Here is a 24,709-nt window from a genome sequence, read left to right as displayed (position 1 = left end):
TGCGTGGGTTCGGCCGCGCTTAGTTGTGCAGAGAAAATAAGGTAGCTAGGGCTGGCCCTGGTCGTGCCATTCATTTAATGCTCTGTTTGGTTTTTTGTTTTGTTTTGGTTGGTTGGGGTTTTTTTGGTTGGTTTTTTTTTTTTTTTTTTTTTTTTTTTTTCAACCTGCTTCCCCTGGCCACTGGGTGAGGTTGTGCCCTTTAACATCTCGGTGGTTTAAGGGAAAATAACTCAGAAAGTTGGAGCTAATATTTTCCCTAAAGTTACGTAACTCCCCGCTGGTGCCGAATGCAAATCGGACTGAGGCAGCAGTGTCACTAATCACAAGCGTGCACTCGGGTCACAGTGTTCTAGTTTCGTGTCCAAAGCGAATATAAACCGTTCAGCAGCACAATGTCAGAGAATATAGGATACGTTTTATTAAGGTGTGTTTCTTTATACTGTTATATTTATCAATGTGGCTTTTAAATTGATTCTGACTTCAGCATGAGCTCTAGCTTCTAAGTGCACGTCTCAGAAATAAAATCCAAACTATAAAAAAAAAAAAAAAATTAAAACAAGTTGCTAAATTATTTTAGCCTTGGTGAACACTCCTGCAGGAATGAATCTGGAGAAGTTTGTGCTCTTTTGCTGATAGTTAGACTAGATTGTAGGAGTTCTCCCTAAACCATACAATTTAACCACTTGTTTCAAGGCCATCTCTTTATTGGGCTTTCTGGTGAAGGAAAAGTTTTTGTGTATTGTTCATACTTCTTACTGAGGTCAGTGGGAAGCTGGAATACTCTAGGAATTCGTTTTTCTGAAATAAGAGATCCTGTTGTTTTTTCCTGTTGTTTTTTAAGACACAGGAGAAACTCATCGATTTCAAAATGTCATCTGTCAAACGCTTGGTTTATGCAGTCATCCATTTCTTGAGAGAGCAGAGTCAGATGGATACTTTCACTCCAGATGAACAAGAAAGCTTGGAAGGTAAGTGAGCAAAGTGCTAATATATGTATGTATAATACCTACCTATGTGTTAAATTGCTCGATGTATATTATCATAGAAGGTAACTGGAGTGACCTAACTGAAACTGCCACCAAATATTTTCTGTGAATAAGATCACGATCTTAATATTTCAGATATTATTAATTTAAAAACATCTCCCTTTTAAAAAATGTTCTGAAGTTACAAAATGTGTACTGCCTTCATTTTTAACAGATACTTTGAATCACATCAAATTAAGCAGTGCCATAATGCAGACTATGGTAGAGGTTTGTGTATGTGTCCCACAGCCTTTTGCCTGCTGATTCTTTTTCTCTTTACTTTCATGTTTGGTTACTTCATGCGTTTTGTGTCTGCTGGTATCTGTGCTGGCCACAGAGGAAGTAAAACTATTAGCATATACTGGGTTTGGTATATGGGAAAATTTCCTGTTTCATATTTGTAAGAAATTGGATGTAATTTATGAGGGAAGGCTAAGAGATCCTAAGAATATTGAAAATAAAATGAATGATTTGCATTTTTTTAAAATATAATTTGAATAGCTATTCCAAAGAGCACATGGTAGTGAATGTTTTCAGCATGGTATAGTTTCTATTATACATTCAAGTCCATCTGTAGACGTAGCTACAGAAGGATGGGCTTCTGTGTGTATTCCTCCATTGACAGATGTTCATTAAGTCTTTGTAACTTCATAGTACCTGTCTTTCTCCTTCACGCTGCTCTTACTCCTTTTCCCTAATTCCTGGAGACTTCATGGTAGGGGGTATCACAATGTGGAATTAAGCAAGAGAAGGACAAAGAATCTCAATTCTGCAATGAGCTTTTCATAGTGTCTATTTAAAATACCTTTGCACTATTTCAAGCAGACTTTTTGGTTGTATGACTCAGCCAGAGGAGGAATTTGGAGGTAAAAGGGGGAAGTCTAGGACCAGCAGTGCAATAAACAACATCCAGGCAGCTGATCACTGGGTTACCTGAAATCTGAGGTATGAAGAGCAGACTTTGCTGAGGTACAAAGCAAGTTCTGCTTCTCAGAGGCATAAACTTAAAAAGGTAAACTGGGAGTGCACTTCCTTCCAGTGTCTATTGGTTTTACAGTGTAGGCAATTTCACCAATGTAGGCAAGAAAAAAACATTTCTATCAGGATATTCAAAGGATACTCCCAAAAGAATAAAAGCCAAGAGATTTGGTGTTACATCGTAATCTGGAGCATTTTGTACGTTTGAAAAGTAGTAGTCATCTATGAATTTAACCTGTATCAGGTTATGATGATGTTCAGTTCATGAAAGAAAGCAATGTTTTTGGAAATCGTATAATGAGAGATGCTTTTGCTTTCGTAATAAACCTGATATACACTGGGTTGTGACCGCAAATTTACCGGATAACATGTCTTAAAGCAGCTGTAGCCAATGTCCATATGAAGGAATCAGCAATTTTAAGATTCTGTTTTCTGCACAAAAAGTATTATAAAACCTCACTTGTGCTTAAATGCTGATGTAAAATTTACCATTTTAATACAGATACGAAATCCTAATTTTAGAGCTGTTCCCTGCCAAAAGCATGGTACCATATGCTATGTGTTAGAGGATAGGAGGCGGACATTCTGAGTAATTGACTCATTTTAGTTGTGCAAAGTATCTTTAGTACATGTGGAGTAGCAATAGCTGAAGTCCTACCCATTGAAGTGTTTAATGTTAGGTGAAGACACAGGGGATGAAAAAATTTGACTGATGTTTTTCATTGGTACCTTATGTACCTACTTAGCATCTATGAAAACATAGAACACTCTATGATTAAAGTGTCTGTGCCAAGAAGTAATTTAAACAGTTCCCATTCCCCACAAAACAACAAAAATAGCTAGAACATTACAGAGTTGAGACTTCATCAAAATAGAAGTCTAGCATGCATTAAAACTCCACTTATATTGATAACCTGCATTCTGCAGGTTTGAATTATATAGCCATGTCAATGATAGTGTAATTTCCTCTAGGAATTTTGTACTTGGATGATGAATAATGTCCTGGTTTAAGGTAGAACAGAACCAATTTTCTTTTCATTAATTTTACTTTTCAGTTAAGCCTCTTCTGACTGACTGAAATTGACAGCATATTTTACAGACAAGGTTGGCTTCTGGCAGTGATAAGGTCTGATGTTTCTAGTCAATACCAAGGAGCGGTGTGCAGAGAGGGTCCTGCATTTATTGCTATAACAACCAAGGTCAGCTCACTTTGTTAGTTGCCCCATTGGAGGGTTGGAAGCAGAAGAGTGTAGAGGGGTCAAATGGTACATAGAGAAAAACCTTCCTTTCTCTGAAGGGAGAGAGGTTAAAGAGAGCATCTGCCATTCATTTAGTCCCCAGCCCAAACCACGACAAATAAAAATACCTTAATTTGGGAAAGCAGAGTAATCGGAAGATAGACTGGAGAAATATACTCCCCTACAACCTAAGATCTAGAGCAGTGATATAGATTTTTTGGTAGTTAATGCTCAACCCTATTGCATGAACTAGAAACTTCACTTCTTCCAAGTTATATTTTAGCCAGTATGTTTAAATGGCAGTTATTTCTCTTTCCTGTTTACAGTTTCTATATTTTTTTCTTGTCTATAGCACCAATTTCTGTGGGATTAAAGCATAAATTCTACAATGTGCACAAGGCTGTGACTTTTTTTAAATTTTTTTTTTTCCTTCTAAGGTCAGCGTACTGCCACGAATTTCTTTAAGGTGGTGTTTCCAAAACAGTGAAATACACTTCTTAAGGCGCAGGATCCATGTAATACTTGAGATGGGGAAGGTTATGTGTAAGATGAAGCAAGGTGATACCAAGTACTAACGGGGCCTCAGCAGGCCTATTAATATTCATTATTCAGTGATCAACAGCCTGCATGTCTGCTGTGATTCCTCGATGTTGCTTGCAGCTTGTGCTGGGACAGCAAAAAATCCTGGAGCTTTGTGGCAGTGGGATGCTGAGATGGACTCCAGCATAGCCCACATGCTCCTCTTCCCAGGTAGTAGGTGTTTGCAGGAGCCACAGCTGTTCAGCCAGAAGGTTGGTATCTGTAGGGGTTTGCAGGGTGGTCAGCACAAGCTCCACAGCTGCCTAGGCCACTGAAAGCGTGTGTGATGGTGGAGGCAACAGGGAGAACAGATAACTTTTTGGCCTTTGAAGTCAGACACGGAAAAAATCTTAGATGAATAGCTCACACGGTGCAGCAAGTCCTTCCCAACTTACTGATGGTATCGAGCTTGTGGCAGTCGACAGTGCCTCACTTTGATAAGGGGACAGTGAGCTGCTGGAGGTCAAGGTACTTCTCAGTCAAAACCAAGATCTTGACATCTTTGACTTTACAAAGTTGCATTTTATGTCACATTGAAACAGGGTAGTTACTGATCTTGTCACAACTTAATGCATCTTTTGATTTGGAAAAGTTTCTGGTTTTGCTATGTTTCTTTTTACACAGGTTTCTCTTCTTGGCTTACATGTTAACTACTGGTTATTAGTTTAACCTATGGACTCATCCCATAAGAACTCCTAATTTTCTTACACCTGTGATAGTTTATAAGGATTATACATTCCATTTTTTGGTTAGAGGAGAAGTGTGAGAGTTCACTGTAACAACTGATTATTTCATGGAAATGCTTACTAGCAATAACACTATACTCAGGCTTATTTTGTTTAAGCATAATTTGCACTACTACATTTTGCGAAGGTCTTCTGTATGATATAGAGTTGGTGTCGCAGACTGAAAGCCTTGAGAAAGATAAAGGAGGGGGTTGTATTTTAAATTTATGCAGAAGTTTGAGGGGAAAATTGGTAAGTATCCTGTGGCAAGTAGCTTCCTATTAAGTGATAAGGAAAAATGAGATACATAATTCCACTGATTTTATGATAGGCCTGGTAATAAGTACTATTAATATATAATTCAGAATTCAGCATAGTCAGTGCTTACTTTACAAAGGAGTTTAACCCAAATCCTTCAACACTCTTACTGGGTAATTTAAAACCCAGCAAATTGATACATTTTTAGCATTTATCGGTTATAGCAGCAGACTTTATGCATGTTTAGCAATGTATTCAATTGTTACATGTTATCAAGATTAATTTTGTATTGTACTTGGCTTTTCCTGAATAATTGCTATTCTATGTTATCAGAGTTTTTAAAAAATTGCATCTTCCAGGTTTTGCTAATTATTTTACAAGTCTCCTTTTTCCATCCTTTCTCCCAGCTGTGACATGGAAAATAGGCTCCTCAAACTGGCCTTAACTGTTAACTTTCAGTAATTTTAGTTCTCTAATTTTGGGTCAGTGTTCAGGTTCATTATAATGCAAATAGGAATTCAAACTATATTTATTATATTAACATTGGGTTGAAATTCAATTTAAATTTTAAGCTTCAGTTTTTACTGTTACTTAATTTGAATTCAGCTACTGCTGGTTATCTATAGTTGGAGTTTAAAAAATAATTTTTCTGTTCAAACTAGGCTTTACAAGGGCTTTTCTTTGTTCTTCCTCAGTTTTCAGTTTAAAACATTTATTCCTTGATAAGAACATCCTACTAGCTTCTCAAGGTAATAGGGAAAATAATGATATAATTTGAGATACAATTCTGTGTATATATGTATTCTGTTCATTATAGTATATAGTAATTGCCATTGATCTTCTTTGGCCTTAAAATACGTGAGCACATTTAAAATTTCATTTAGGTATTTGGCTCTACTGTTTTTTAGTATTGCTTATTGTGAGTATATTTGCATTATTGCAGGTTTGGGAGGGCCATTTAATGCTTACACAACAGAACACGTGAAAGGATACTACAGTTGTATTTTTTTTAATAGGATAAAGACTTGTGATTAATGAAGCATTTCATTAATAAACAGTGTCTTCAGATGAATATATTTTGTTCCAAAAAAAGATAAGTGTAGTAAGTATCTTGCATTAATTTTTTACAGTGAAGATAAGCCATTTTCTTCCAACTATTATGCCACACAAATGTATGGCATTTGTGGTGTTTTGAGCTGGGGTGTGTGACACATATGTAGTTGTATTATGAATTGTGGTAATTTTGTAAAATCCTCATATTTTTATGTTCTAAAAAAAGACTTAATGATTGAAAAAAAAATGAAAAAAAGTTTTATATTGGTTTATTAATAATAGCCAAACTATGTATGGATTCTGTACAGCTCATAATATTTTTCTCCAAGTCAATTCTATGGGGAGCAGGTGTTCTCTCTTTATTTTATGCTATATTCCAAAGATCTGCTTTGGCAAGCTGAACAGGGAAATAAATCACAGCTTTATAAATAAATAAGTGAAATTATACTTCTATTGAGAAACTGGTAACATATATTTTATTTTTTTCTTGTAAGTTGCAATTCAGTGTCTGGAGACTGTGTTTAAGATTAACCTGGAAGATACTCACCTTGCATCTCCACAGCATTTGATAGAGATGTTCACAAATTCTTTTCACAAGGTAAGAATTTCATTTAGATTCTAAAGTTACTCTGTCAATATGTGCTAAGATTTAATATTGTACACACAACCTTAAAGTGCTGTATATGTCAACACAATGTGGAAACTTAAGGAAAACATGAGAAAAGTAAAATTTCCATAAAAGCTAGAAGAATGAGAGTATTTTGGGGCAGTGGGAGGAATTAATGTCGGCTCAACAAGGACAATTCCGCATAGAAAATTACTGAACACTGGATGTCTCATTCTCACTTGAAGGAGTTTAGTTAAGCATTTTGCAATTCCCAGAGATAAGTGTCTGCAAAGTGCTTGAGGTAATTCATGGTTTGCTGATGGTTCTGGAAATAATTTTGTTGTTCAGTTTTAAAGACATCTCTGTGAACACTAACCTTAAAATGGGAACTTCAAAAATCTTTACTAATTATTTCTGTTGTCTGGGATCCTCAGTACAGGAAGCACAGGAACCCCCAGGACAGCAAGTAGGAGTCAGAAGTAAGAAAACCAAGACTAGAAACATATCCGCTCTCTTCCCCTTGGTTCCTTAAAATGTGTGGTCATCCATAAGGTTTTTTCAGTAGTAGAAAGCAAGCTATCTTTCTCTTCTAAGGAAGTTTTAGTGATGCTTAGTTCTTTCATACTTCCTGTGCACTACAGAAAATCTTGCTTGTTGATACAATGCTGCCCAGGATTAAAGAAGTTTTCAATAAAATCAGGGCTTGTATTTTAAAGAAAAATATTTTGGTTTGTTTACACACAGAATGACATGCTGCCTCTCTCAGATACTTTACCAGAGGATGTTGAAAAGGCTGACCAACTGAAGGATGAAGGTTTGTAATAAACATAGGAATAAACATCTTGTGTTCTTGTGCTTTCATTAAGATTTTTGGGCTATCATGGATAGTGATAGTATAGCAGCTGGGCAACGCACACCCTGTACAAAAACTTAAGCTTATATTCTCTGGTGATTGTTACCTTTTAAGAGATGATTGTTACGTTTTAAGAGAGCTAAGTGATTTACTCCATCTGGGGTTTAAGAAAATACAGCCTATTAACTCCTTTGCTCAGGAGGTTGCTTAAAAACTAAGAGATAAGTCCTGGGCAACATTCCTGAGTAATAGAAGCTTGAATGAATGAAGAGTTATTGTTTGGTGTATTATAGATTTCTCTGTTTGTCCATGGAATTGCTATTCAAGATTCTACTTAATATTGAAAAGATTATGGGATGTCAAGGATTATGCGCTAGCTGAATATTGAAACATTGGTAAAAAGTTGACCTAGCTGAAGCCAATGAAAAAATTCTTGTGAAATTACTAGGGTTAGTATTTCACATATGTGAAATCATTTTTGTGCTCTATAAAAATTGCAGAAAAGCCAGTTGTTTATTTTCCCTTTGATACATGTTATTGCTGTTATGTGAGGAAAAGCAGCTGTACCATAGAAGTCTTCCCTAACATTACTCACGAAGGAATCTGTTTGATTTGCCCCCTAAAAAGCAGGGGGAGAAAAAAATGGCATGTAGCACTGATAACTGATATGAATTGTTATCAGGTGGCTTGATGCTTTATAAATCACGTTTTTTACAACCTATCAGATTTTCAGATATTTGAATTTTGTAGATAAAATAAGTAAGTTTCTAATTGCAAGGCAGATGTAATTCTCTCAAAAAATTTAGGATAATGACAGGAGAATGAGTCTGTCTTATCTTAAAACTGGTCATCTGTAGTTAACTGGTCATCTGCAGTCAGCTGGTCATCTGCAGTAATGCAGTCCATTACTGACTGTGAAATAAGTTTTCCTAATTGTTGAAGTTGCTCATCAGCTTATTAATTCTGAGAATAAGAGCTCAAACAAGGTTAGGTTACAAGTGACAATTAGTTCATAAGTTGTAACACACCTGCTGTGCATCCTGGTTTTTCATTTTGCTGTCTGTTACTGCCAGGAAAGAAGAATTCCTGTTGCACTCAGTATGGTTATTGGACTGTAGGGATGTTCACCACTTTCAAGGTGTGGGTGTTATAGCAATGCCTGTTTTAAATCTGTGACTTCTGTCTTGTCACCTCTCAGCCCACAGGGGTTTGCGAAATAGACTGAGGAAATGAAATGGATGCGTGCTATGTGTTAGTCTTTGTGTGGTGTTACTAAAGCAATTCCATGTCTCTACTGAAAAAATTGAAAGGGTCTAAACTTCCACAAAGGGCCATTTAAAGTGTCAGCTAGCAGGGGCATTAGTAAGCAGTTTGGAACTGCTTGAAATGCCTCTGGCTAATTTCCCCTAATAAAATTAAAACTTTCTGTCCTGTTTTCTAATGCTGCTTTGTCATATTAACCCTCCTCATTTTCACACAAGTATTATCTATCACCACTATCATGCTTTTTGAGTACTTTTCTACCCTGAGTTAGGTACATAAATGAGATAACTTGGGGAAGTCCATTTGGCCCATATCTTCTATAATACTGTAGTTCTGTAACTCTGTCATTTCCTCATTTCTGTCTATATGTTCTTACCAAAGGAATAACTTCCCTCAATTTTGTGGCCTCCAGCCTACTCCTCCTCTGCTCTCAAACCAGCCCTAGTACCTGCAGAAGTTGGCTAATGAATGGCAAAACAAAGTCAGATAGCTGAGTTTTCTTTCTTGGTTGTTATAAAACTAGGAAGTAATATACCCTCCAGACTAGCAAATGCTTGAATTTACTTGCCTACCCTTGTATATCGCTTGACACTTTGGCATAGCGTAAGCTATGTAAGCGAACAGATTATGTGCAGGTTTGTGTAGTCTAACAGTGGCTTGATCCTAAAAAGATCTGGGTTTCACCACAGTATAAATTATAACAATAAGTATTATTTTCATTATAGAGGACACACATTCAAAAGTATAGCCATCTGTGGGGTATTTTTGTCTGCCATTAAAATAAAATATTACAGTTGCTTTTCCTTTTGTCCTGAATTGCTTAATCTCAGCAGAAATAGTAGGTCTAGCTATTTTTCTGTTTTCCTTTAGCCAATTTTGAGCTGGAGAGAGACAGAGCGAGAAATGTACCCAGTCATAACTAGCTCCAACTTGGCCTTGTACCCCAGGTCATCTTAAGTTCAGAGCAGTATCAGAAAATCAGAACTTTGATAATCACTGATGACAGTTTTGTTTTAGAGAAATGTTAATTGCTGCAATCTCGTTGAGTGCAGCTAGCTTGCAAGTCTTTTATCTGACAACAGGAATTAGCGTACAGACCTTCTCCTTAGATCAAAGGAAAGATGTCTAGAAATGAGACAGATATGGTTAACATTCTGTGTATACTTTGAAGCTGTACATGCAATTACAGTTTCGTCTTCTTACTGGCAGGGATTGCTGACTATAATTAGTTTAGTTGCTATTGAGAATAGGTGATTTTGTACTACCTTGATGATAGTTACTTAAATCTAGCTTTGTTTATTAAGCTCTTCATGCTCACAAATAAATGCAAGTATAGTTGTTTTCAGTTAGTACAGACACCTAGGACTGCTTGCTCCACAGTCTTTTGTTTTCTATCAGACAAAATTTGCAGTGACTAAACTTTTCCAGCCTTTGCTTATGCAGTTATCTACATCTGTAGTAATCTGTTGGCCAATCCTTCTCTTGCTTATTTTGGGAGAAGGTTGAAAAATTTTGCCAAAATACAAGGAAGTCAGTGGAAGTCTATAATTTTCCTGACAATTTCGTGACATTGCTGGGAAGCCAAAGCTTCTGTAGGATCTAGCTGGCCAAAGATCCATAGTCTCAGGAGCAGGGACAACCTTAACCTTGGGCACTCTGAACTAGTACTTTTTCTCTACTACTCTGTTATGAGGAAAGAAGGAAACTAACAGGACTGCTCTGTGTTGGGGAGGAAAGGATCTGTAAGATACCTTTTGTTCTGAAAGACCTTACTCCAGAATTTTCTTTTCATAGAAAAGTTTTATTTTTCTATTTTTTTCACTGGACTTAGAAAATATGAAATATGAAACTTCATTATAGAGTAGAAGTTCTGAGACTTGTTGGTGAGAAATTTTACTTCTGAATCATTTTAGATTGCCTGTGCTATACATACTTTTCATTATCTTTATGAATGAATTATGTATGTGGCATCACAGAAGTGGGGCTTAAGAGCTTAGTTTTGCTTTTTGCTTTTCAATGCTACATGAATAGTTACAAGCCAGTTGTTGGGATGTGAAAAAATAAGACCAAAAAGGGATCAACATCTAGCCTATTGGATTATGAGACTTACAAAAATAGTTAAGACTGATGAATCTATATTAGAGTGGAACTGCAACTACATTTACACTTCTCAACAAATTGATCTTTGCTTAACAGCAGAAAGTAGCTGGAAAGTGTGAAATAGCAAGCTGAGACTGGGAAGGTTTATGTGGTAGTCTACAATGTACAGTGCACATAATAAACTTTACTGACATAGTAGATATTTTTATTCGTGTTATTCCATGCCAGTTCTATTTAAATGAATTTATCTCAGAAAAAGTGCAGAGCACTGGAACAGTCTGCCCAGGGAGGTTGTGGAGTCTCCTTCTCTGGAGATACTCAAAACCTGCCTGGATGCGCTCGTCTCCAGCCTGCTCTAGGTGAACCTGCTTTGGCAGGGGGGTTGGACTAGATTGTCTCTGAAGGTCACTCCCAATCTTTACCATTCTGTGATAACTACCCTATATAGATGCTATAATGTGCCTGCTCTATTTCTTTCATACATAGCACTATATCTTTTAACTACTTAAGAGCTCTTTATGATTTATTTCAGGTAATAATCATATGAAAGAAGAAAACTATGTTGCTGCAGTGGATTGTTATACTAGGGCTATAAAACTGGATCCAAACAATGCAGTCTATTACTGCAACAGGTAAAACCAAAATAATACACACTTTTCATTCCTGAACTTCATTAACAGTATTTTAAAAATAAATTGTGAAGTAGATCAAAACAACATGAGGCTAGAAAACCCCACTATCCAGAAATTTATCATGTTAAATTTGTAAAAGATCTAAAGTGAAAACAGGCTCATTAAGCATATCTCTGTCAGTTAAAGGTATAATATAGGCTTTAAAATTACTTGTAGCACTTGATAATAGGTTTTTGTGAGATAGGTTGTCTATATTAAATCATAATGTAGGCTGTCATTACCAGTCTGTTGAGAGTAGTAAGAGCCTTTTTTTCTGGTGTTCTGGTGACTCAGCTGCCATTAACTTCCCCTGCAAAAAATACCATCAATGTGGGAATGCTATTTTGGAGATTTCAAGCATTGTATAAATACTCGGCAATTTTGTGCACGACCTGTTGAAAAATAACAAGGCTGTTGCTGTAGTTTCGTTGCATAATCTTGTTTTCACCATGCTGAAGACATAGTGACATGGGAGCAGATGAAGTCTGAAAGTGCACGTCAACCCAGTAGCAGAAGTATCCTCTTTTGGTATCCTGCCCTAAAGACCAGCATAAGAGAAAAGGCAGAGTGCTCTACATTCTTTGGTGCCTCCGTTACCAGAAGGATATACTAAGTGCTGTCAGTCTGTCTTTGTGGCACTGTACCCAGTGGATTTTTCTATTTTTGGAGCTGTGCTTCCATTACTTCAGAGTTTACTTTGCCATGAATACAAGTGAAAGATTCAGTGTTTCATGGCAAGCATAAAGAGAAAGGAAATGCACGGTTTATTAATATTTTACATCTTTAAGATGGCAGTTCAAAGTGTAAATCATCTATTTTCCTTGAGAAAACTGATCACATAAGTGATTTTAGGTATAAAATGGAAATACAAGACCAGATTCAGAAGCCTCCCAAAATCACTGAAAGTCTCCTCAGTAGAATGGGCTTAAGCAACAAATCTGTAATTGACAAGAGTAGAAATACTTCACTCTGTGTGTTACATCATCACATATCACATTTGTGAGGACCAAAATGAATCTTGAGGTGAGTAAGCACAATATTGTTTGAAGTTATTTAAAAGAAGATAGGCAGTTGCTTGCAATTTTGCAGGTGATGCGGTATTTGAATAAATATAGGCCTTATTCCTACCTTTCTTAAGCTAGTTTGGGAGCAAAGGAGACTTACTGCCCTCAACAGCAGTGCTTTTCACTCACAGCAGTGAGAAGAGATGCCCTTGGAGTTTTAACTGGCCACATAACATTTTTTGTAAACAGGGAAGAAACGTTTTCTGCTCAAATACATGAGAGACTAAGCATTGTCCCCAGCTTTTGTGCATACATCTTTGCTGGCATCTGTAAAGCTGGGCAATTGTTAAGTAGCCTAAATATTTAAAATATATAAGTAGTCCCATTCAGAAGAGATTTTAATCAAAGTCAGAAAAAACATGCAATTTGGAGGTTGTCACAGGAGAAAGGATTGAATATAGTGATGATTGTAGCATCCTAATAAAAAAGAAGAATGCTTTATGCAATGGAAATATTATAATTTCTACTATAGTTTTTTTCATCAACGAAGAAGAAATTAGTCTTTTGAGACTTTTCAAAATGGAGAAGTTTTGATTATTAATCTGTTCCAATGCCATTTTTAATTTGGGCAAGTCTTTAATGTTATCGTATGAATGTTCACAACATTTAGTATTTCTCTGTTGTAGAGATGCAATTGTAATTTAGTAATTTGGAGATTATTGAGAAATGTTATTCTGATTCACCTGCAAGCGTAAGTTGCCTGCTAAAAAACTGAGCAGGGAGAAATCACAGCATTCCTTTGAACGGCAGTAAAACTGTACTTCTTGCTGGAAAAAGCCAATTGTATAAAATACGTGTTCTTAATCAATGATTTTATGTAAACTACTACTTGAGAATTTCACTTCTTGTAATAGGTTTTATGATGTATTTTGTGCATAGTAATACAGTGGATCTACAGTGTGTCCTCAAAGGTAAGTGTGTGTTCTCCAAAGTCCTAGTGTAGCATTGCACTTAAGCATATACTTAATTCAAAACATTTTCTTGTCCTACTTAATTGAGGAAAGCTGAGGCATTGACTAAAGAGTGAAAGAAAAGTCAGTAAGATGAAACAAGTCTGAAGTTAGTCATGGACATGTGAATATTTAAGCCTGGGGTTTTTTTCTTCTATTGTTTGTTTGGGGCTTTTTGACAAAGCTCTCTCCCTTCCCTCCTGTCTTCCTCTTAGGGCTGCTGCACAAAGTAAGCTCAACAACTACAGTGAAGCAATAAAGGATTGTGAGAGAGCCATAGCAATAGATCCAAAGTACAGCAAAGCATATGGGAGAATGGGGTAAGCTAATACAAATATGAGTAAACACTGAAGACCGAAGTGTAAATCACTGTAGATTTTCTGAAATAAGTGGAGCTAGGTGGTTTTACTTAGCTGACGTTCTTGTTCTGAAAGCGTAGCAGTTTTGTGAAGATGACCCTACCAGGCTGTCAGCTTTAGGCTTTATATATGCAGTTGATCTCAGCATTTTCATACTGGTTTTCATCAGTTTGCAATTATTTTTCTTTTGGTTTATCAGCTTTACAAATTTAGTTTAAAAAGTCATGATGTGTTTTTTCTACCTCCTGCCTAGTTAATCAAAACTCTGCAATTGGAGCAGTGAATCTGTTAATGATATTGTTAGAGAACAGATCCTAAAAGCATTGGGGCTTCACACTAGCAGGAACAGAAGCTCAATTTTTCTGCTTGATAGCTCTTTGGAAGCAGATATTTTAGCAAGACTAAGCTATGCCCCGTTGGTATTTTTTCTCAGTCATGTCTGAGAGATTAACAGTATAGCCTCTTTAGGTGGTGGGTCTGATTAAATGCTATCTGAAAAAAATGTCAGGAATGTTCTGAATGGGATATCTACTTGAGTGAACAGCCATTCTTCCAAGATGTGTAGCTTTGCATTTTCAATAATCAAATATATTGTGGGTGTGGGCTGAATGTTGCATAAGGCTCGCGAGGTTATATCTATACTAGTAAATTAAAAAATGCTTGGGATTGTTCGTTGGGTCAGCTGGCACAAAATGGCCCGTGTCTATGTTATTAAAATCTAGTTTGCAGTATGGAGTGGCCACATACAAACTGCCTATTGCTAAATTGCATTGTCCTCTGTTAAATTCTGAACCATGCCCTAAAATTGTCCGGGATAATGCTTGTTGGCCTGGGACAAAACCATGTCAGAGAGCATTTATTTAAGATCAAAGATGATGGAATTCTATCACTTGAAAACTTTCCACTATACAGTTATTTTATTAATGCAAATGTAGCCTGATTGGCTTTTGAGATAATTCTTCACTTTTAAAGTTTAGGGACTGGATTGGTTTTGTCCTATTTAACTCTCTTTAGATGTTTCTTCATATAGCACAACCTGAGATCCCCTCATTTCACTGAGATGGAGGGAAGCTACAGGCTGATTTAATTGGGAATCGGACGTTATTTTAGAGTTTTGGCTGTAAGACCAGTGTGCCTTTTGACACACAATGTAAGTGGGCAAGCAATCAAGCTTCCCTTTTTTTTGATTGTCTGGTTGTTTTGATAGAAGATATACTTTGAGCTACAAGCCATTGCCTAACAGCATGTGAATATAATAATACATTTAGCACAGGCTGAATGAGGAAATCATGCTTGTTTAGTAATAACTGAAAAAAAAAAGTGCAGAAACCACCTTCTCAACAAAAATTCCTTATGAGAAAGCTGTGTTTTCCGACTGCATTATGCAGGCATATCAGTTTTTCTCGGGATTTGACAGAAACTCTTTATATGTCACAGAAAGATGCATAAGTGCCATAGAAATATGCAGAGGTGGGAGCCATGCAGTCAGTTAAAAGTCATACTTCCAGCATGACCCCGAGAGAGCACTCGTCGGGGTAGGAATTGTGAGCAAAGAAACTGTCACCCACTGTTCTGACTTGTACTGAATTTTACATACTTTCTCTGTAAAAAACCACAATTGCATCACAGAAATACTGGATTGCATTTTTTGTCTGGACAGAAACTATTTTAGCAAGTTTATGGGCCAAAAGGGAGAATGTTGGTGTGTTTTGTTTTTTTTTTTTTTTTTAATGTGAGTAACTGTATTAAGAGAGAAAATACTAAAATTGTGTGGGTTCCTCCAGGATCATTACTGGAAACTCCTGTAGTTTCATACTGCTACCGAGTTTGTCATCACTGAAGAGTAATGACTGTGGCTGATGTATCTAACACGCTGAGCGCTCTTGCCCGAGATAGAAGGATAAGGTCTGTTGGTGGGCAGGAGCACAGGCTTATCAACCCGGTCTGTGCAGCTCAGCACATGCCCAAGGGGGATGGGAGTACTAAAGAGCTGAATGTGGCTTACACAGATCTTTCACAAAATGTGGAAAAGATCAGTTTAGTTTTGTGGTCAGTATAACTTGAAAATACAGTAGAAGATAGAATTGAAAATGCAGCCAGATAGACTTCTGGAATAACTCAAAGATGGATGATGTTTTAAATGTAGTAGCTAACCAAATTTGAAAACAAATGCTGTTTCAAAAGTAGTAGGTATGTTTTATGCTCTCCTGAGCTGTTGGGAAAGAACCTTTTCCAAATCATTAAGCAGACTTCCCTGATACAAGTGTTCCTCACAGCATCTTATATATGTTACTACTATTCTGTATAACCCATTTGTCAAGCTGTTGAAGTAGCAGATCCGAAAGGCAAACCTTACACTGATCCTAAGAGAAAAATCTATTCTGCTAAAACATGTGGTTCCAGTGTTTGATTTCTTGAAGCTGTAGAACTCACGTTAAGAGTATCTTTGCCCTACTTACTCTTGTACCCTTCTGAAAAATCTCTTGAATCAAAAGGACTGGAGGAAACAGAGGAATTCCTGAGCTTATGTGAAAAGGATGCTGGATGCAGCTTGTGCTCTTGAATACAGACTAAATCACTTGACGATGCCAAGGGCTTTTTAATGAAACTTTAATATATATGGAACAGACAATGCAAGATGAGTTCTTGAGGGATCATCTCATACAAAAAGAAGTGTTTACACTAAGCAGTAGTAGTACGATAACAAAACTTGCTTTAACTTAGTGAGCAAGCTAAAAATTAGTTGTGAGATACCGTTTTACTTAGAACAGAAAATGTATCATTATCTTTTGATGGTCATTTATATTCTACCCAGGATTTCTTTATTTCACATTAGGTTGGCTCTGACCTCAGTGAATAAGTATGAAGAAGCAGTTACCAGTTACCAAAAAGCACTGGATCTTGATCCAGAGAATGACTCTTATAAGTCAAATTTGAAAATAGCAGAACAGAAACTAAGAGACATGTCCAGTCCTGTAAGTTAGTTCTGTATCTATTTATTTACAATAGTTTTAACTGGGATTTTGTAGGTAAACTTGTCTTCAATTGCAATTTGTTTGTAGACTGGAACTGGACTGAGTTTTGACATGGCAAGCTTGATAAACAATCCTGCCTTCATTAGTATGGTGAGTATATTTCAAGCTTTACATTATACTGTTTTTAAAAATGACATTTTGAGAACAACTCTTGTTTAATAACACAAGCAGTTTTAATGCTTATTATAATGACAATGGTTTCATTATTCTGAATTTAAACTTTTCTAAGTCATTTTACACTCAAAACAAGAAGTGAAACATAATTCTCCTATAATGCTAGTCTTATTTCCAACTGATTCTATCATACTTATGAACAATAATGTGCATAGATTAGCTATGATGTTTTTATAAATGGCATGATAGTAAAACACTTGTCAATAGCATGGTGAAAATTTCTTCTCTGTTCTCCACGTATCATTTAACAAAGAAATCATCTCTTAAATGAATAGCAGTTGATTCAGATGTAGTCTACTCAAGAAAAAAAGTAACTGCTTGGGAAGAACTACCCAAGAGACCTTTCTGTTCTTACTTTTTCAAATTATCCCTGACATGTTTAAGTGTGCAAAACTTGCACATAAGATGTGCAAACATTTAACATAAATAACATACAGTGCCTTCCTTTATTTCCAGTACAATGGCAAATTGTGGTTTTGTCCCTCAGTAGTTTTTCTCCATGCATGGCTTTCTTAGCCAAATGGTATTAATTAACTTTGAAGGATGGTATTCGGAGAAAAAAATGCAAAAACTACTTATTTCCTTTGAGATCTCAGTTGGAACTTTATTGCCCTTTTGGTAGCTTCAGTAGGACAGAGCATTTCAACCAGTGCTTCTGTGTGGAAATGCAGTGCGTGCAAGAGAGATGAATACATCTGGTCTGATAGAAGGTTCAAATAATAGAGATGGTAGGCAAGGACGCAGTCAGCGAGTTCTGCAATGACTCTAGTGATTAAATAGCACTCAACTCCGTGTACCAATTCATTGGCCACATGACTTACTCAGACAATCTCTATCTGTTCAGAGCCAAAGACATACACTTCAATATAGAGGTAACTACAGGGAAAGGATTTTTTGCATTATTTCCAGAAGATGCCTGGTCAAGTAGATAGAACACAGGGCATTCAGCCAGGAATGAATGACTTACTTTCCTGTGATGTAGGTTTTTTGTTTTAAGGAAAAAGTTGACTCACTGCCTGACCTTGGTAAAGTTACTTCTAGCCTCCATTTCGGGCCCCTAACCTAGGTTAGACTTGTTACTGATAGAAGAAATAAAACAAGTAACAAATCCTCTATTACCCATAGAATGGACCTGAATTTGGCCTTTAACGTCCAACTGTACATTAGAAAAAAGTTGATTTACTTTTGAGAGGTATATATGGAGATATATTGATCAATAAAATGAATATTGTATATATCTGTTTTTTGTAGTACCTTTAATGAGAGAGTGAATAAGCAGACACTGCATTGTGCCTATTGGTCTTGTATTCATTCAGACACTGATTTCTGTAGAAAATATGTTACTAACTAAAATATCACCTGGTTTATTCTATAGTATCTGTCCATATACACCCTTACACTATGGTAAACACAATATAACTTTTGAGGTGTCTCATGAATGAGAAATTTAAATAACCTCATGGTTACTACAAAGTAAGAAGATACGCAATTACAATGGAAGATATATGTTACTACAAAACCATGCTACCAAGTAAGTCCACACTCTGGTTTATTCTGCAATATTTTGTGGTCGTAATCTTAACCGTTTATACACAGTAGTAACAGTAGTTGCAAAGCTGATTTATCCCGGCTGGGAATCAACAAAATATAGACTTTTCTCCTTTGTCCTTGGAAGTCTTAAGCGTTTTTTATAGTTGGTTTTTTTTTTTGTTTTTTTTTTGTTTGTTTGTTTGTTTGTTTGTTTTTTTTCTCTGATACTGGGATTCTATGTGTAATGTCTTCTTGCCATATTTTTCATGTCTGGATCTGTAACCACTATTTTTTATCTAACATGTAACAAATTTTCTCAGCATCATATCCTTGAAATACATTCCTGTAATGATTCTTTTTGCTGGGGACCATACTCCTCTGCGCACATAAACTCAGCTTAATTTTGTAAAAAAACGTAAGACTACAGCATGTGGGTTTTGAGTTTTTTCCCACATTTTCCTCAGTGATACCTAAGTAGTAAATATATTATAATTTCAGCTATATATTGTCTATTCTAGGCAGCAAGCTTAATGCAGAATCCTCAAGTTCAACAATTGTAAGTACTAAAATTGAGTACTATTAAAGCTTATGTCTTTAGGGGTTCAAATTAATAAGAGAAAAAGTGAATAATACTGTATTCCTGAAAATGTAATTTTATTTTTGCTTACTGCAACTAAAACTACTGCAGTTTCTTCCTCTTGCAGCTTGTTTTCTCCCAGCAATTAAAAATAGAACTACAGTTTATTGCTTACTGTAAAGGTCCCTGCATACTGCAATGCCAACACTGTGCTAACTGTTCCAGGATGTCGGGGATGATGTCAAACGCCATTGGTGGCCCTGCTGCTGGTGTTGGTGGCCTGTCGGATTTGTCCAGCCTGATCCATGCGTAAGTAAGAATTGTATAGTTTTAATTGTTACATTTGTAGAAATGCCATTGTGCAAGATCTACTTAAAAGGGATAGTGTCAAGACACTTATGATGTGGCCTGTCCCCATTGTATACCTGATTATTATTAAAACTGAAAACTTGAAGACTTACTTATTTTCCACCATCTCGTTTGTTTGCTTTGTACATTTCCATCAATTGGAATGACTGAACTGTGTGCTCAGTTTCATTTTCTGGTTGTCATACACTCTTTACTTTCTAAATGCCACTTAAACTGCTCCTATAAATTTTTAAGTACTCCTACGTGTGCTTTCAAATTGTGTTGATAAATTTACTACCCGGTATCCCAAACACTCGTTAGAAAAGCTACAGATTGACTTTGCACAGATTGCAACAAAGTTCTGCTCTGGCATCCCTCTGTATAGACTAGGAAGGCTTCAGGGAACTCATTTGAACATGGAGTGGCTTTTACAAAAAACGGGACCCAAATCTTTTATAGTATAATAATGATAATCCATCTAGAAGAGTCTGCACAAAAACATGCCATTTGCTTATATGGCAAGACAACCTAAAGGGCATAGAGTTTTACTTTATTTCAGTAATCTAGCCTGTTTTAAACTATTTTTAAGTTTTGCACGTTCTAGGCAAAAATTAATTTATAATTCACATCACAGACAGGAGGATGCTCCCACAAAATCAAGGGCTGTTTTCACAAACAACATGTACTACACCTAGATCTATGAAAATAGTGGCTTTTCTTCAACCTGCACTGTGGTTTAAAGGAGTCTTGCTAATTTGCTACTTGGGCAAAATGCCAAGATGTTACAGAGAAGCCATGCCAGGCTGTTCATGAAGTAGTAGGTTTTATTTGCTTTTTGTAGCAAACCAGTATTACGCTTATCTTTTACATGTAATTATTCTCACCTATTAATTTAACTGTTAAGTTACAAGTGTTATGGAGATGGATCTGTCATTACTTCAGTCATAAAAGACATAAAGGTGTAATTGTATGCTTGCTTTCTACTAACGATATCTTGCTCACAAGCACAAGTTGGCAGCTGCACACTATTTCTGGAAAAGCTAATATAAGGTTGCACTCTGGCTACAAGAGTAGTTATCTTAAAAAAACAAGAAAGGATCCTCTCAAAAAAGAAGCGAGCAAATCATAGAGCACACTTGTTGCTAAATTTTAGTTTTACCAGCTAAGGTAATACTTTTTCTTCCATGTTATCCAGTAGAAGTATTAGTCCTAAAGAATGAAAATGAAGATCTGATGATAGTCCTGTTTGGAGAGACTTCAACTAGATAGTCATAATACTACAAACATCTTCATTGAGACTACACAGCAAGTTATCTTTAGTCCTAATTTCAGCCATATTCTGTTTTCTTACAAATGCTGCTTGTCATTTTTTTTCACCTGTTGATTTTACTTAAAATTGTTCAACACAGGGGGCAGCAGTTTGCACAACAGATCCAGCAGCAGAATCCAGAGCTCATAGAGCAACTGAGAAATCATGTCCGGAGCAGATCTTTCAGTGGCAGCACTGAAGAGCATTCCTGACTCAAAGAAGGCATGTGAACTGGAATGGTATATAACCCCAAAATGCATACCATAGTTAGTAGCAAAAGCACCATTGTAACTCTTCTGCTTGAATAGAAGACAGAAAATTCTTTGTGTGTGTTTGCGAACAAGAATAAATCTGTTAAACAGATCTATTGCACATAACTTGGAACATATCATTTATGTATAGTTACTCCTCTAAAAATTAATACACTAAATAGGTGGTTTATTAAAATCCCTACGTACAAGTCATTTTCAGTATGTGCATTAAATTGATCTCCAGGGCTATTGAGCGGGGAAGAGTTTTGTAGTGGGCTGATCTTGTGTAACAGCTTAATTCTAAAATCCCGGTGTAAAAGACAGGTTATTCTTACCGTGAAAATCATTATGGCTATACTCCCTGTCAATACTGAAAGGATAGGCCTATCTGATGTGCCCTTTTATAATAAGCATAAATCAGTGTTGGGCGTATATAAGGTAGTTATAACTAATGCTTGAGAAGTCTGTTTCTTTAAGCCTGTGGAGGGGCCGTTGTTAGAAACACGAACTATTTTTCAACTTCATTGGGCAGGAGGGAGAGAAATGATTGTGTATGAAGGAGCACCACAAATTGTAGAGAAAGAGAAGACACTAATCCCGAGTGGGGTAATGCACAGAAACCAAAATGGAACTTGTCTTGGAAAAGAAAATAGTATTAAGAAGTTTTAGGCTTTTCTACTGCCATGTATACCCCCAAATGATGATGGTAGCCCTGGAGGTCAGCATTATGGCACTATTTTCCTAGGCATGGCAAACTGTATTACATTCTGTGTATATGCAGTGTTTAACATAAGCTTAAAATTCTTAACTGTAATAAGGTAAAACTGATCCTGTGACTGTACAAATAACTAGTACTGAAAATTTATTAAAAAATAACTGCCTTAGAAAAAAAGGATCCTCTTCCTATTCTTGTGTGGTAAACCACTGGCTTAATTAAGGTTTTTTTTGTTTCATTACACATATCTATCTTAAGTGATGGTTATATGGCCAAGTTAAATATTTTCCCACTCTATAGTATTTCTGTTCCTACCCTGGCTTTTCTTGCTCAGATACTCTTTCAGAGAGCACTGCTTTTCTGTATTTTCATTATGTTAATTTTTTTATATTCTGCTTACTGTTCACACTGCTTTCTGGTACATTTGTTTTTACACCAGGGAGGTTCTTACCACTCATACTGCCCTCTTTGTATATCAAAACTAATTTGAGGAGCCTGTTTGATTCCTAAGAGAAAGTGATCTCTGCTGGGCAATTAGACTGGAGAAGGTGGGTGGAGGAGTAACAACAGGCTCCCAGATGGAGAAATATACAGGAACCCCTAGATCTCAGGCATTATATCTGATTGATCTTGTGGTCAAAAAAGAGCACCTCAAGCAGAAGCAAATGCAAAATTTGGGGCCAAGTCACGTACTTGACTGTAACAAGTGCTAGTGGTGCATCTATTATATGAGTCTTCCCCTGCTAAAACAGGGAAAAATGCAGCTGGATCCAAGGAGAAAGGAAAATTATTGGAAACACAAACCCAGAAAGTCCGTATTACCATCTGTTGAATAGAGAGGTAAAGCTTAATACAGCAACTTAAACAACTTTAAGACATTTCACACTTTATTCAGTAGAGCCTGCCTATATGCAGCATTAAAATACTTTTTAAAATTCTCAATATAAGTTGCTGTAGCTGCCTTTTTGAGGCTGTAGATGTACTTAAGCTTTACATTAAGAACATTTCCAAGTAACAGCTTCTGACTTAACATCTGATGACAAAGAAGAAAATCCCTTACAGGATCTTTTTTCAGTGGTAGTTCAGATCCTGAATCTAATCCATTCCAGAAAACTGCTACTTAAGTTCAGTTACATTTAATAGGAGGATACTATTTACAAGAAAGATCAATGGAGGCTGTAGATGGGCTACAACTACTGTCCTGGAGTACCGTGTTGTGTCAAGAGAGAAGCACTGCTCCTAGCATATTTCCTGTTAAACTTCACGATTCCTCTTAGTTATCTCTTTCATATTTTCAACTGCTCAAAGTGAGTTTTTACTAACTTTGATAAGAGAAACCAACAAATCCAGAGTGGACTGGGCAGCACTGCAGTATCTCTCACACTCAGTTTATCCTTACTTTGTGACAGCTATCTTCATGCTGTCAGTTACCTTTCTACTTTAAGGCAAGAATGAGCATCAAGAACCTCTTGAAAGTTCCTTAAGAACTACAAAATATAGTAATATTCAAAGACTGCCTGTGGAAGTTGTACTGTCCAAGCCCTGTGGCTTACCAGATATATGGGAGAACTATCCCCACGGTTAAATGGAATGAAACACTGGTTAGTTATCTGAAAACTGCTCTTGAAATCATCTTTAATTTAGAGTGGTAACTTTCATTTCACATACTGCAATATTGTCATGTATAGGTTTTACTCCAGTACAGATAATATGTAACCAGAGTATTTATTAAAACATTGATGGCATTAGCTAACCCTTTAGGAATGTGCTACAACTGGCACAATACTTGTAAACATTCTTTGTTTCTTGTATATTAACAGAAAGGGCTTTATAGCCTGAATAAAAAACAGTGAAACCAATAACAGGAGCTGTCATTACATGCTTTTCCATTGAAACCAGGAACAGAGGGATCATTTTTGCTAAAGTCTATTTTGCCTTGAATAGGCTGGATTGTTTCACCGAGTCATGCAATATGTCCTAATCACAGGGTGAGGAAGGAATCTTTTCCTGTGTAATAATTGCACTTTTTTTTTCCGCACTAAAATTTTTCATCCTGCTAGATCCAAGTAGTAAACCACAATCCCCATAAATACTGCTTTAAAGTCAATTGCAGTTTATCATTCAACTGAGTAATTATGCATTGAAGACCTAATTGCTTTTGTATCATTACAGTTCCATCAGCATATAAGCGTGATAATTGTTTGAGTAGAAAATGTTTTGCACTCAAATTGTAAACTCCTGTAACATGCTTGCATGGAATTATATTCTTCTAACTATGCCTGATCATAAAGACACTCAATGAAGTGTTCCACTTAGACGTTGTTTCAGTTTCACTTTCGGTTTTGCAACAAGTCCAAAGTAAAAATCACTCTTGCATACTGAGAGAACTAAGCCTGCAGCTTTGGATTCCTGCTCTGTTTCAGGGCTACAGAAAGTCATACTGGCAAGATGCAACTTGTCTACCATGTGTGTGTCTCCTAGCTCTTATTACCATATGGTTACATCTCCTCCAACTTGTGTCAGTTTAACTTGAAAACAGATTATAAATAAAGTTATTTACATTTTTTGTCTGGATAGTGTGGTCTTACTGTTTTCGTTTGTTGATGCATCCAGAGTAACAGATAAATTGAATTTTTTTAATTACTTGTTTATACTGGTTAATCTGCATTTTATTAGATGTGCAGGATATAGTTTTAATATTTTTTTCCTCTATGGATTCATTCTCTCAAATTACTAAGCGGCTACTAAATTTATCTAATATTTTTAAATTGAATTCTACATGTAAAGATTTTATACACAGGAAAACCTTAAGCAAAACACTGTCAAAACCAAGTAAAGTTGCTAAGTGCCAATATGGGAGCCGAAAAATAGAACAAGCCACTACTCACTCTGAGTACTACTGAGTAGATACTGAGTACTAGAGTAATAGCTGGGCAACACTGAGTACTACTCAGATTCTACTCAAAATCTCTAGCACTAGTTAAATTAGGAAAGCGAGTCACCATTTTTTCTATTAAAAGGCTACCTTTGGGTGACCTTAGATATTT

General features: G+C 36.3%; 1 protein-coding gene across 1 annotated transcript; it reads left to right on the top strand.

Annotated features, from left to right (window-relative positions):
- Positions 1-868: 868 nt before the first annotated feature.
- Positions 869-24,235, top strand: SGTB (small glutamine rich tetratricopeptide repeat co-chaperone beta). The gene is made up of 10 exons (XM_074165628.1): positions 869-968; positions 6,351-6,454; positions 7,208-7,277; positions 11,212-11,311; positions 13,580-13,684; positions 16,560-16,698; positions 16,786-16,848; positions 18,981-19,018; positions 19,265-19,348; positions 20,797-24,235. The coding sequence occupies exons 1-10, from the start codon at positions 869-871 to the stop codon at positions 20,906-20,908; spliced, it is 915 nt and encodes a 304-aa protein (XP_074021729.1). The 3' UTR covers positions 20,909-24,235.
- The last annotated feature ends 474 nt before the right edge of the window (positions 24,236-24,709 follow it).

This window comes from Numenius arquata, chromosome Z (assembly GCF_964106895.1).
Source record: "Numenius arquata chromosome Z, bNumArq3.hap1.1, whole genome shotgun sequence".
Taxonomy (NCBI): Eukaryota; Metazoa; Chordata; class Aves; order Charadriiformes; family Scolopacidae; genus Numenius; species Numenius arquata.
The sequence above is the reverse complement of the archived record's forward strand: the minus strand, read 5'-3'. Positions and strand labels throughout refer to the sequence as shown.